This window comes from Misgurnus anguillicaudatus, chromosome 4, assembly GCF_027580225.2.
Source record: "Misgurnus anguillicaudatus chromosome 4, ASM2758022v2, whole genome shotgun sequence".
NCBI classification, from domain to species: Eukaryota; Metazoa; Chordata; class Actinopteri; order Cypriniformes; family Cobitidae; genus Misgurnus; species Misgurnus anguillicaudatus.
The window spans coordinates 23159044-23172248 of record NC_073340.2 but is presented as its reverse complement, the minus strand read 5'-3'; the positions used below and the strand labels follow the sequence as shown (position 1 = coordinate 23172248).

Below are 13205 nucleotides of genomic sequence, written 5' to 3'. Positions count from 1 at the left end.
GCATTAGCTTTTTTGTTGCATCCCAACCAGCTCAACAAAGGTTGTTATTATAACAATAACTATAAAAAATATAGTTTAAAAAATCATTTAATATTAAAGAGAATAGCGAAAATCACACCACAACTAACAATAAAGATACAAGAACGATATCGTTGGGATTACCTTCTGAGCGATTTTTTTCCATGTGATGAACAATAAACCATTGACAGCCAATCAAATCTATTTAAACTTCAAGTGCACGTGCATTTGAAAGGACAGATGACACTGGGAGAAGCTCACTGCTGAGGTCCATAACATAAAATGACCTCAGGTAACGCTGATGCAGTTGCTGTCAATTTGACTACGTAATCCTTATTTTCTACCACATTGACTATGCCAAAAGATAAAATATTAGTTTACACAAACTATTAGATTCACTGTTGAGCTACGCAAAATGTAGCGTGTTAAGGACATCTGGCTGGTTATCCGTTGTGTAAATGCAACAAGAACAGCATATTTACATATTCAGTGACATGTAAACAATTGCAAAAGTTTTTATTACTAGAAATATGCAATATTAGTTAATGTCACGAAAGGTCGCGCTTGTGAACCAATTAGCATAGTTATCGTCCAGTGATGTGGATGCTAATATAGTTATCGTTATAGTTAACGTTGTAGTAATCGTTATAATGTGAATGGTCCTTTACTGCCATTGGTGCATCGACCTAGGGTGCGAGTTTGGGGAGGGGCAATCTGCTTGTTAAGCTGGATTCACACCAAACGCGGTAGAGGCGACAAAAACGCATTATTTGCGCGTAGTTGGACGCTTGAACATTTTGAGTTTACTCGCTTCATTCGCGCGTAAAATTCTAGTCATTCGAAACATTAACATGGAAATTTGCATCATGGGAGGGTCTTCTGCGACTCCACTCACTTCCTGTAATCACGTCACTACTAGAGCAAGCTCCTGATTGGTTAACACCGCATGATTTTGCCCAAAGTTCAGATTTTTCAACTAGCGTGTTTCTTGCAGCAATGCTCAATTTGCATAATTTGCGCATCAATTCACATTATTAGTGTGAACTAGACACGCAAATGAGGCGGATTCGCATCTACCGCGCCGTGCTAAGCGCTCGCGCCGCGAGACCTCCAAACGACCGTAAACGTGTCTTTACATTGACTTAACATTGAAATCCTTTGCACCAGACTCTTTATTCTGTGTTTGGTGTGAACGCAGCATTAGACCAATGGCATGTAGGGGGAGTGATGGGAAAGTAATTTAAAATATTATTATTTATAATTTATTATTTCTGTGTTTTGGCTTGATGACACTACTGGTATAGAAAGTACACACTTCAGCTGTTTTGGACAGTAAAATGTGTTATTAATTATGTAAAATGCACATTTTCTATATCCTAGAAACACTGTGTCTTTACTGTAGCTTTCATTACAAACATGTCTTGTGTTTGTAATTGAACATACTTAAATCTATAAATACTTGTATTAAAATAAGCAAAAAACGAAAGTTTGTGTGAAATCTGAACCTCGCAAAGTCAGTTAAAAACATGTACAAAGAACATGCACATCACAAGAAACGTGACATAGCTGACGTGTCTGAAATGTGAACTTTGAAAGAAACATAGTTTTTTATTCCCTTGAGCTTTTTGTCACGCTACTGTGGCATCTCTGAGAATATATCAGGTTAGAGTGACACACAGCAGGCACATAAAAGAAAACCGTGAGGTAAAAAAAGCTGAGGTAAACAAACCAGAAATAAGAATCATTTCAGTAAAAGTGCTTAGCACGAGCGTGCAGCTCCTAATGATGTAGCTGCGAATATATCAAACTGCAATGTGATCAAACGTCAGCGTGAACAAAGGCACGTCTGGAAACAAAAGCCAGGAGTTTCAACAGCCCTGTCATCTACATCCAGCCCAGAAACTTTTTGTCAGTTACTGGTAATTAACCTCGGGTGAGAAAGGTTATTCTCTGCCATGATTTTCATTTGAAATCTTCTGGGTGGGCGTGACCTGGCATAAAGCAGTGCTCCAGAATAGAAACCCTAGACCTCTGTGACTGGCCCCTGTGAACTTTTCGTTCTTCTCCGGAGACGTCTCCGCATGTTCTTCCATTTCAACGAAAGTCATTTGAATATCTGGCAGACGATCTCCCCCTACTTAATATTAACTGGTGTGGCGAAGAGTGCAAAATGGAGAGTGCTCGCCTAATAGTCCTTTCATGTCAAATGGAGTCTAGATTCTGTTTTGCCTTTAGTACTTTAAAAGCTGCAGTTGTTCAAATGTTTAATTCAGCTGACTGGCAGCAGTTGAGCATTTCATAGAATTGTAACACTTAGAAATGCTGCTAGTCCTTGTTTGAAGGTGCTTAAGGAGATGGCTCACCCAAAAATAACAAATTTGATCATTATATATTCAGAATTCATGTTGTTCACGTACGCCAATATTTTTTCACAGTCTTTCACAGCTCTATTTTTAAGACAAAGATGTGATAATGTCTGTCAGCTTGAACTTAAGAACAATTTAACTATTAATATATGGCAAAGCGCAAAGTGAAGATTTTTCAAAACTTTCATATTGTGTTTAAACAGAAAAAAACACCCGTCACCAAAATGGAAGAAAAATCTGATATAACTGTCATTATTGAGTCAACTATTTCTTTAATATGGCATGAAATTTGGCACATGCCTCATAGTGGTCCGCTGGTTCAACTTAAAAAGTAAGTTGCTTTAAAATTACATATTATATAAATATTAGTTGACTCAAATTTTAAGGCAAACAGGTAACTTACTTTTTTAAGTTGAACCAGAAGTGGGCTTGGTAGCACCCCCTTTTGCCTAAAGTGGTAAGGTTAGTTTTCCCGCAGTCAATAAACTTGGTACTAGAGACCTGCACTCAAAAAAAGTGTCAAAAAAGTACATTGAAAATAAAACGTATATTGGTGATTCTCACGAAATCCAGACTTAGAAGGTGTCCAGCATCAGATTTTTTTTAAATAGCCATTGAAGCCACTATAACCATTATTTTTAGAGGATTTAAAAAAATATTTCCTATAGAATTATTTAAAGTTTTAGATTATCATTATCAAAAATTATCATTACCGCAACATGTTATTACATTAAATATATGCATTTACAAACTCATGTTTCGGTAATGAGAACTAAAAAGTTGTCTAGGTACTATGAAAAACAAAATTTCAACTTTTATCCGGAGAGAAAAAATATGAACTGCTAACCTGGTAGCCATCTTGAGTGTCACAGTCAATTATGTCCCTTCCAACAATTTTTTTGAAAATGTTAGTTCCTTGAAGGCTTAAACAATGATTGAAAATTGTTGTGGAGGATGACATTTTTTTTTTCTTGGACACATTTATATTCCTTATTATTGTCTCTACATTTACCAATGATCACCAAATACCACATGTTTCTTTACTGTAAATGTTTATAGTACATGCATTGAAGCTTTTTATTTTTTAGATTTTTTAATTATATTTCCATGTCAAAGAACCAAAATCCATTCATGGACACATTGCGGTAATGAAAATTTTCCCCTTAAATGTGAAAACAAAAAACAAAATTGGTTTGTATGATGTCATTTGAAATAGCATGTGAAGAGATGTTTGTAACTGTATGCTTCTTATTTTAATACTCTTACTTTGCATTGACTTTTTTTATCAAAATGTCTAATTTCGCGAGAATCACCCATATGTAACGTGGGATTTTAGCGGGAACGGGAGCGGGACTGAAAAATATGTCCTGCGCTGGTCTCTAACTTGGTACATATACTGTATTGTTCATATGAAGCACTGCAATTTTTACAGTACTATCTCCACTCGACAGGAAGCTGACCATTTTAGATTTAATGCTGATTTGGACATTTGCTTGAAGGAAAAGGTCTATAAGAAAATGCTGAGAGGGTACAATTTCACCCGACTACATTAAATTCACACTTGAAATTTTTCCAGCATGTGTTACCTGGGATCGAACCAATACCATTTGCATCACTAACACAATGCTCTGCCAACTGAGCTACAATAATGTAAAAATTATGGACACTACAGTAAATTAAAGGGAAGTGAAATTAGTCAGCTTTTGGCTGATATTCTTGCCCAGGCAGAGTTAGTTTACCCTCTGTCAGGGAAGATGCCACGCTGAGAAGAAATGTCAGGCCCGTCACCTACCTTTATTGTCATTTCGGTCACGAAGATGGCGGTAAAGATGTAGTTGGACAACGTCAGGAAGATGCGTTCCTGTGGAGAGAACCAGACAAGCAGGGAAGTGAGGGGTGAGTCAGTGTAGGTTCTGTGTCTGTGTGGCAACACATTAGAGGTGCCTCCTGTGAAGGCATCTATTGGGCTGCCCACGCAATGAGTACTCCATGGACATTAAAATCTCACAAATCCACCATCAAACACACACAAGATTACACAGCACGCGGTACACTTCAGCAGTCACAGTGGATACTACTTGATATCACAGTGGGCAATAAATAAATGAGTAATAGCTTCATGACAGTAACTGTATCTAAAGTCTAGATAAGTAAATCATCTCTGATCATCATTATTTATTCTTTACTAAGATTTTTATGAAATATGAGATAGGACAAGCTATTTGTTGCAGCTTGGTTTAAACTTTTTTTTTTTTGAATACTTGAATAGATCTCTTTAAACAAACCACATGTGTTAAGATTATAGTACAACAATAGATCAGAAACAAAGGTAAATTAAAGCATTGCTGATACGAAGCTTTGCTGCTTTTGTTTCCATCTGCATGTAAAGCAAAAAAAGAGAGATTATGTCTTGAAACAAGACAACTACAAAACAGCGGCATCCAAAAATGCTAGTGCTGTGCATCAGCTACAGTACACGGCTGTCCCACGCAGCCGGCTCAGTCGATTCCACCTCAATGCTTTGAGCCGAGCCAGGACTGTTTGTTCCTCTACCATAACAGACAGTGCCACTGTCAACAGCGTTACATTTCCAGGGCATCAACCCACTCCATCCTAATGCTCTCATGCTGAAAAAGCTAAATCCTACAGACTGCTGGTGGAAGGAACCTGACTCACCCCTACCAGAACCAAAAACAAGCCCACCGTAAGCCTTCTGAACTGCGGCCGGGGTGGCGCTGACGGCTCACGTATAGCTCTTGTGTAACTGTGCAAAGCAGTGATGTGACTAGCAGTTTTAACCTCTTAAAGTCCCACTGTGATAAAAATCATGTGGTGTTTTTAATATGCTTCAAAATATGTGCAAATTCATCATTCAGCACCATTGCTAAGTATTTTATCTATAAAATCGTAAACATCAGCACTAAAAACAATTGGTGCGGCAAACGCGCAGTTCAAGTATACATTGTGAAACAGGACTTGGCAGTTATGTGTCTGAAACTACAAAAATTAGCATATATCAGTCCTTCCAGAAAAACGCGGAGTTTTTTGTGATTGTTGCTGGCAAAAATCCTTGATCTTACGGCAAGTTTTCTTAAAAAACGCGATGAAATATGCGGGATATTGATGCAATTTTATGCGATAAAATGTGTGAAATTCCAAAAACTGTTTGCAGCTTTTCGTTGATGTTCACGTCGCATAATTTGGTCACTTTCTAACATTTCCATGACAACAGGGGACATGGCTGCGCATGTGAGGTAAATGCAACATTTTCAACTTTCTGCTAAGATATAAGTGACTTTTTGTTACGAAAATGCGGGGATTATAAAATCATGCAATCCCTGCATATTTTGCGAGCAGAAATCGGCAATTTGTGCGGCGAAAGTGCGGCATATTTAAAAAATGTGGCCCCCGCATAAATATGCGGACTTATAATAATCACGTTTTTCTGGAGGGATTGATATATTTACACATACAAAAGGATGGAGGCAGGGACTAATTCGCATATTCATATAATGCCCGAGCTGTGCAATTGATTAGAGGCAGAGACTAATATTCAAAGATCTACGTATACTTAATGAGGGAATGACATTCAAGCAGTTTTAAAGCATGTAGAAATTACTGTAACAGAAAAAAACTTTAAAAGGCCCTTATGAAAAGTAACCATGTTTTTTGGTGTATTGATTACTATTATCAAAAACATGGTTTTACTACACTAACCATAGTTTAACTATGGTTTTCAAAAACATGGTTATTTTATGTTTACCGTGGTTCTACAGTAACATGTTTTTTTATGTAGTAAAACCTACAGTTTTTACATTTCATGGCGAATTTAAATGTGTGTGAATTTCCTAGAGCAATTATGGTAATTTTCAGTGTTGCTGAGTTGGTGTACTGACAGTGAACAAAAGAAACAGATGGAACAGATGAATTAAACAACAAAGATATGAATACAAATCTGAGAATTCTTGATGTTACAGGAGTGGTGGGAATCAGGCTGCTCATGCATTACTAGCACTTTGAAACAGATCATCTGCGAAATATGTGTAACAGTAATAGTTTTGCAACTGGTATTACCACCGACTGCGAAACGGCGGCGGAGTCTATCGGTTTCCATTCAAGTCAATTTGTGTATTTCCACTGACTGCGTTCTGAATCCGTCAAATCTCCGGCCATCGGCAGCCCTCCGGAACAAATACGCAGAGCTTCTATTTTTGACGGATGCCGGACAGCTCCGCGGGGCGGAGCCATGACTATATTGCGTTCATACCTGAATTCGCGAGATCTCGTGTTGTGATCTGGGCTTGTCCAGCAAAACGTCATAATTTAACTTCATAATGGGTGGAGACAGAACTAGATATCGCGCGATCATCACGTGAATTTCAATTCAGCACGCAGCCGCTCTGCAGCAAATACGGAACTGGTATTGGCGGACGGTATAGTGCTGTGTTCAAAATATCGATACGACGATACATCGTCACGAACGCCTGACGATGCGCGCATCGATACAGCACCTTCTGGATCGATTTGGATATACTTTTGAAAATAAGATGAGCTGCATGCAAAATAAAGAGCTGCATGTGAAAAGCGTACGTCTAGAGAAGAGATACAATGCTACTTCAAACTATAGCTGTCACATTAATAATCTGATTTCTATTAAATAGTATTAAGTCTGACTGCATGTTTATACATATATTCATAGATATAGAATAATTAAATGATAGACAAATATTATATAATGCCTACAACTAAGGCACTAATAATAATAATAATAATAATAATGTTACTAAATTCTGAACAGTCTTGTATTGTGATGCGCATCGTATCGCGGTCTTATATTGGGATACGTATTGTATTGGGAAATAGTTGGGCGATACACAGCCCTAGCAGACGGCGGAGTGCGGAGCCGTAACGCAGCAGAGCCGATCTGCAGTTGGTGGAAATCCGGGGTTAGATATACATATTCATAGTCTCTTTTTGATAGGGCAGAATGGAATGAAAATCAGCCCGCAAACCTGTTTTCTCTCAGTAAACTGGTAGCAAGTGACCAGTTAGTAGCAAGGATTCAGCCCTACACATAAACTTGGCAATGGATTTTGCAGTAGATTCTAAGTGCTGAAGCTGATTCCTACTTTAAACAAGTGGTGTGGAAACAAAATACGCAGTGCTGATCTCCACAGTGGAATGTGAAGAACGTGGTCCCTTGGATTATTTGTCCTTCTGCTACTGAATCTGAGCAGAAGGACCCAAGGGCCGTCTTTCCCATGACCCGCCGCCGATGCAGGCTTCAAAGGGTCACGGCGCCATACTCTAAAACTCATTCATTCTCTATGAGAAAACCTCATGCTGACATCATCATTGTGGTTTGTATTGGTTTTGAAAACAGACTGACGTCTTTGCCATTCCTTCCTGCTCTGAGGCTTGTTTTCATTCATTGTTGGGTGAACCGTGTCTGTGTGGGTTGGAGAAATTTCATGAATGAGGAAGAGCAAAGGAGAAGGGTCAGTCAACCCATGTCCTCATTCTGATTCTTTTAAAGGTTTCTAAATGTCTGAAGTAGCACACATACACAGGTGTAAAATACCGTGAGGCTGAGCAGAGAGAACAGAAAGAGAGATAGGTCGTGTTCACACTGCAGCTAAACATGGATGTCACTCCAGATCTGATGTGTGATCCAGCTTGGTTAAAACAAGTCTATCTGTGAACTATTTGTTTTTAATGCCAACAAAAAACAACAGTTAAACAGTTGTCATGTTTCTTTATAGTTTTGCATCACAATTGCAGATGTGACTTTAGCTCGGTTTTTACCGACTGGGTCAAAATTTCACAAGGCCCAGTTATTTCTGGGGCCTATGAAGACACCAATATTTAATTGAGATTGTCAGTCCCAAAACTTTGCCTTGTGTACATGACCATAGAAAGAGAGAGAGAGACTGAGAGAGTGAGTATGAAAAAATTAAACTCCCCTTGGTCTTTTTTTATCCATTTCCCATTACGTTGAGTAGGGGAAAGACATGCTCAGGCCAATCTTCATGGGGGGCTCAGGTGGAGAATCTGATGGCATTTGTTCATATCCAAATGGAAAAATGTCTCCATATGAAATATTAATGACACACATCTGAGCTCAGTGAGGTACCTGTTACTTTAGATGGAGTCTGTCATTGAGATGGGTCCTGGTTTGCATAACCTCAACATCAATGAGTTCTATTACTGCCAACGTTACATAATTTAATCCCGCAGTGACGGTGGGACCAGAAAGACTTTACCTGGTCCAAGGATTCTGCGAGTGCTCAAAAATGTCACGTCAAACTGTGGGAAAAAGTAGAAAACCAAAGGATTCCTATTGAAATGCACACCTTCTCCCCCCAACCTTTCACAGCTCATTACCGGCACACATTTTGAAGGTTTACCAATTTTAAAAAGAATGATAGATGCCACAGAGCAAAATCATCCGGGCATTTATACATCTGTGGAAATTCATTATGTAGACTGAAAAAGCACTGTAGAAAATGTTAAACCAACTCAGGCAACGAATCATTTTTGTGCCGTTTTACTGCAGTAAAAATCAAAGAGCCCTCAAGACGAGCTTACTGTATAAAGTAAATTCATTTTAAAATATTAAATTGTGTTTTCACAAAATAAATAGGAAAAACCTATTTGCCAATGGGTCTGGGTAAAACAGGTCTACACAATGTTGCTTCACAGGTAAATTTGTCTTGAAAATGATTTTTTATACCATGTTGAGCATAGGAAAGGGAAATAAGTATTTCTTCTGTAAAAATGCTGATGTGATGTCTTTAGGGGAAAGTATACAAATATCATATTGGCTCACATGGTACAAACCAGATTACATGGATTAAACCCCCAGAAAATAACAGAATAGGAAAACAACCTTCCTGTGCAACACAATCTCTCAACGTCTACAAATAATAATAACTATTACACGTGTGCTGGATTCTGCAGTAAAGTATTTTATATCGCAAAGCAATATAAAATGCACACACATTGACATACAACAGGGGTTTTCAAAATGTATTATGGCAGGGATCCCCACATATGATGAACTTTTAGAGAGGGACTGTCCATTTCCAAAAATATACAGTACTAAAAGTCTTAGGCCACCATGCTACCATTAGATGTGTTGTTTTTGCAATTGTATAGTGATCATATATAATAACTTCCCAGTCTCTATTAGAATACAACCAGAAAATATAAAAAATGTGTATGTAGTATTAAAAACAGTATAAAAGTATAAGCTGAAGTATCAAGTATTTCGGGTAAACTCCCCTTTCACTTGAGCAATAGCAGGCAGCTGCAGGATCTCTTAAACCTAAATAAAATTAAATCCTAATTTCTAATTCTAATCGAATGACTTCAGGACTTCAGTCTCCTCTAAAAAGCTTAAAGCTCACATAACACACGCTGTTTCTGCATTTCTGATGTTAATCTGGAGTAACTATAGTATTACATCCTTTATATCTCCAAAGAGTCTTTAGTTTAATCAGATTTGTAAAAGAAAGATTAACTTTACCAAATCTTTCCGATAACGTACGAAAAAATGAAAAAGGAGGAGTTACTACCGCGGGAGGAGCGAGTACGTGTTATGCAACACTATACAACACTGTTTAATTTATAATTCACTACATGTTCGTGTCATTTATATATTATGCACGTAATTACTTACCGCATGCAATTCATGACCCGGTTGGGAAAATCCAGTGCATCAAACACACACGCAAAACTCCGCTGCTACCCCGAATAATAAACTATATCCATTGTTTTCATAAGGCTGGCTTTCTTCTTAGACCCAAAAACACACTTCTTCTTTCGTGCCATTGTTGAGTTTTGAAATTAAACAAAACTGTCGCGTGATGTGATGTTTGTAAGTTCTAGCGTCTCCTGCTGATTGGGGTGGGTGGGTTTTCCGAGCGAAGTGCCCATATAAAGAACTGATACGTATAGAAACCCCTGAAACGTCAGCTGGACCCGTAATCGAAAAAAACTTTCCAAAACTTTTACGAACCCTGGCGAAGTGCATTCGGCACAGAAATACTCTGTAACACGCCCAACTGCTTTTTTTGACAACTCTATAACTGTGTTAATAAGTCAGAATGCATGAAATACCATTGAACCCCACCCCTTTAAGATGTGTTTTGTGCCAAGAGAGGTCACACTAAATACTGACTGATGCCTGAAGAAGACATTTAGTTCTGAAAAATTTTTGTTTTTAATTTTGTGTTTCCTGTATTTTCTGTTTGTATCTTGAAAAACAAATATGAATGGACATTAAAACTTTGCTAAAACAACAAAGCTGGTGATGGTGGCCTAAGAATTTTGCATAGTACTGTACATCCATATATCCATGTTTTCTCTTGAAATTTTCTGGGGACCCATTAGAACCCTCTGACATGCAATACTGCTATGCATGTTTCCATTATATCCCATTGCCATTTCCATTCTGAATTCATAACTTATGTGAACAGCAGTGAGCGATAAAATATAAATCTATGAATAACAAAATAATGGACTCAGTAATGCCTGAAAAGTGAATTTTCTATATAAGTTGTGTTAAAGTTATTGGCGTGTGCTTAATGTGTTTACTCCTTTACATCTCTGATTTAAGATCAGTCTGTGTGCACTGCAGATCTCTTCCATGCGGAGTGCTCTAGGCCTGCTCTTTGCTTCATCAGTTACAAGACCAACACACAGTCACTGAATAAGAGCAAATCATGCAAATGTATGTGTCCCTATACACACTTCACATTCAATGGGCATTGATGCATAAAACACAAGTTTCCTACTGTAGCACATTATGGTTACAAAACGTTATGAAAAACACATCTACAATGCTGGTTTCAGTACATGGCGCAAACACAATGAAAGAATTCATGTATTTTCCTGTGTAAACCAGCTCACTAAGCAATCTCAAATTGATGTATGGCAGAGAAAGATAACTATGAAATAACATTACATTAAAAGAAATATAAAATTGATGCATTTATACTTTAGTCATTCAGAATAAAACATTCAGAATACCAAACGTATGGCATCCATGTAGCACATCGTTTCTGCTCCTATTTAAGATGTGATATCTTTCTGCAATATTAATTATTGAAAATGGCAAACCAGAAGATGTAAGTGACTGCCAGGATTTAAAAAAATAAACAAAGCAGCACTCTCTTATCACAGTAAGATTTGTTATATATCCAAAATATCATATGAGATATAAATATTTTCATATTGGAATTAGAGATGGAAAAAACGGAATGAGCGTTCCGTGGGTTTCCTACTGATTTCCTTCCTTTGTCAGTTCCGTTTTTATTTTTCGTGCACTGGCTGGCTATACTGTACCGAACAACCAATCAGGGGCCGTATTCACAAAGAATTTTAAGGCTAAAAGTAGCTCCTAACGGGCGAATTTAGGAGCAACTCCTAAAAATAATGGGCGTGTCACTCCTAACTTTAGGACTCCTAATTTTTTTCACTAAAAGTAATTCACGAAGCATTTTAGCCCTAAAAGTAGCACCTAAGTCTGGGACAGCTTAAAAGAAGTCGAGAGGACTCCTAACTCACTAAGACCTATTCACAAAGGATCTTAAAATGCCTTAGGTGCTGATCCTTCTTAACATGGACAGTTTCACCAACTCAGAAGCATTGCCTAGACTTAAAAGCACACTTTAATGTACGCATATTTTTATGACATTTGTTTCATAATTCATTACATTCTTGACAAGCAGGAAGTTTTTAGAATTACATGAAACACTAATGATATTAAATATTTAATATTGTATGCCAACCTGTTGCCATGCTTGCCCGTTGAAAGGCTGCAATCTCAACCCTTGACTGCGATTGTAATGCATACCACCGCCTCTCGCAGTCGTCCGGGGTCCGCGACACAAGCGGGAATGCTGCATTGATCTGCAAATAAATCCTCTCCCAGTGATACGCGGGGTTGATCCGAAATGAGCGTGTGCCTGCGGTTATGAGTCATCCAAAAATATTTTTCATGATATTCGGGTCGCGGTCGGTCGGGTCATTTGAAATAAAAATGCCAGTTAACTATTTTAAACAATTACTACTTAAAAAAATGCGGGCCAGGGAGCGGGTCCGGTATATTTATTTTGTATTTTTTGTGGTCCGAGTTGCGGGCGGGTTAGTTGAAAACGTTGGTCGGGTGCCGGTTGTTTTGTACAGTACATTGACCCGCGCATCACTGTCTCCCAAGCTTAGTTTTGCTTGATATCTCAGTGCCGAATTTCCCTTTTATTTTTCTTTTTTCCAGCACCAACTGGGACAGCAGCAATAACTGATCCTGCATCCAGTTGGGCTTTCTTTTCCGTTTTGGCGAGTTCATAATCCACCGTCATTTATTTATTAGGCTTCTTCAATATATAGGCAACATATCTTGCTTTAAGTAGTCTATTTAGGCTAATAGGATGTAAATTAATCCAGCAAGTGTTAATGCAATGTCGTTTTTTATTATTAGGCAAATGGCGGTTTTCATTTGCGTATTATACCTTAATTTAATTTCATTCACGACTTTTCTTTTATATATGCATTTCGATGGCATTACAATTTTTATTTTGTGAAGGACACAGACATATTTCGATGTAATTCCATGATTTGGTGCATGTTTGCCGCATGACAGCCCTGTCATCTAACAACCAATCACCATGGTCATTGCGAGGCAGCTCGTGCATGAGAATTGACGTCATCCGTAGCAACGAAGACTCACTCTTAGTTTAAGAGTTATATTTTTTCCTTACTAAAAGTAGGTCTGAAAGGCGTTGTGAATAACTTTTAAGAGAAAACTCCTAGCTAAAA

General features: G+C 38.0%; 1 protein-coding gene across 11 annotated transcripts in view; it reads right to left on the bottom strand.

Annotated features, from left to right (window-relative positions):
* The window catches only part of cacna1g (calcium channel, voltage-dependent, T type, alpha 1G subunit), a 272840-nt gene that overhangs the window by 74565 nt on the left and 185070 nt on the right, over positions 1 to 13205 (bottom strand). For all 11 annotated transcript variants that reach the window (XM_055176561.2, XM_055176552.2, XM_055176558.2 and 8 more), the window contains one exon: positions 4177 to 4245. In XM_055176561.2, the coding sequence (XP_055032536.2) occupies positions 4177 to 4245 (69 nt within the window). The remainder of the gene's footprint in view (positions 1 to 4176; positions 4246 to 13205) is intronic.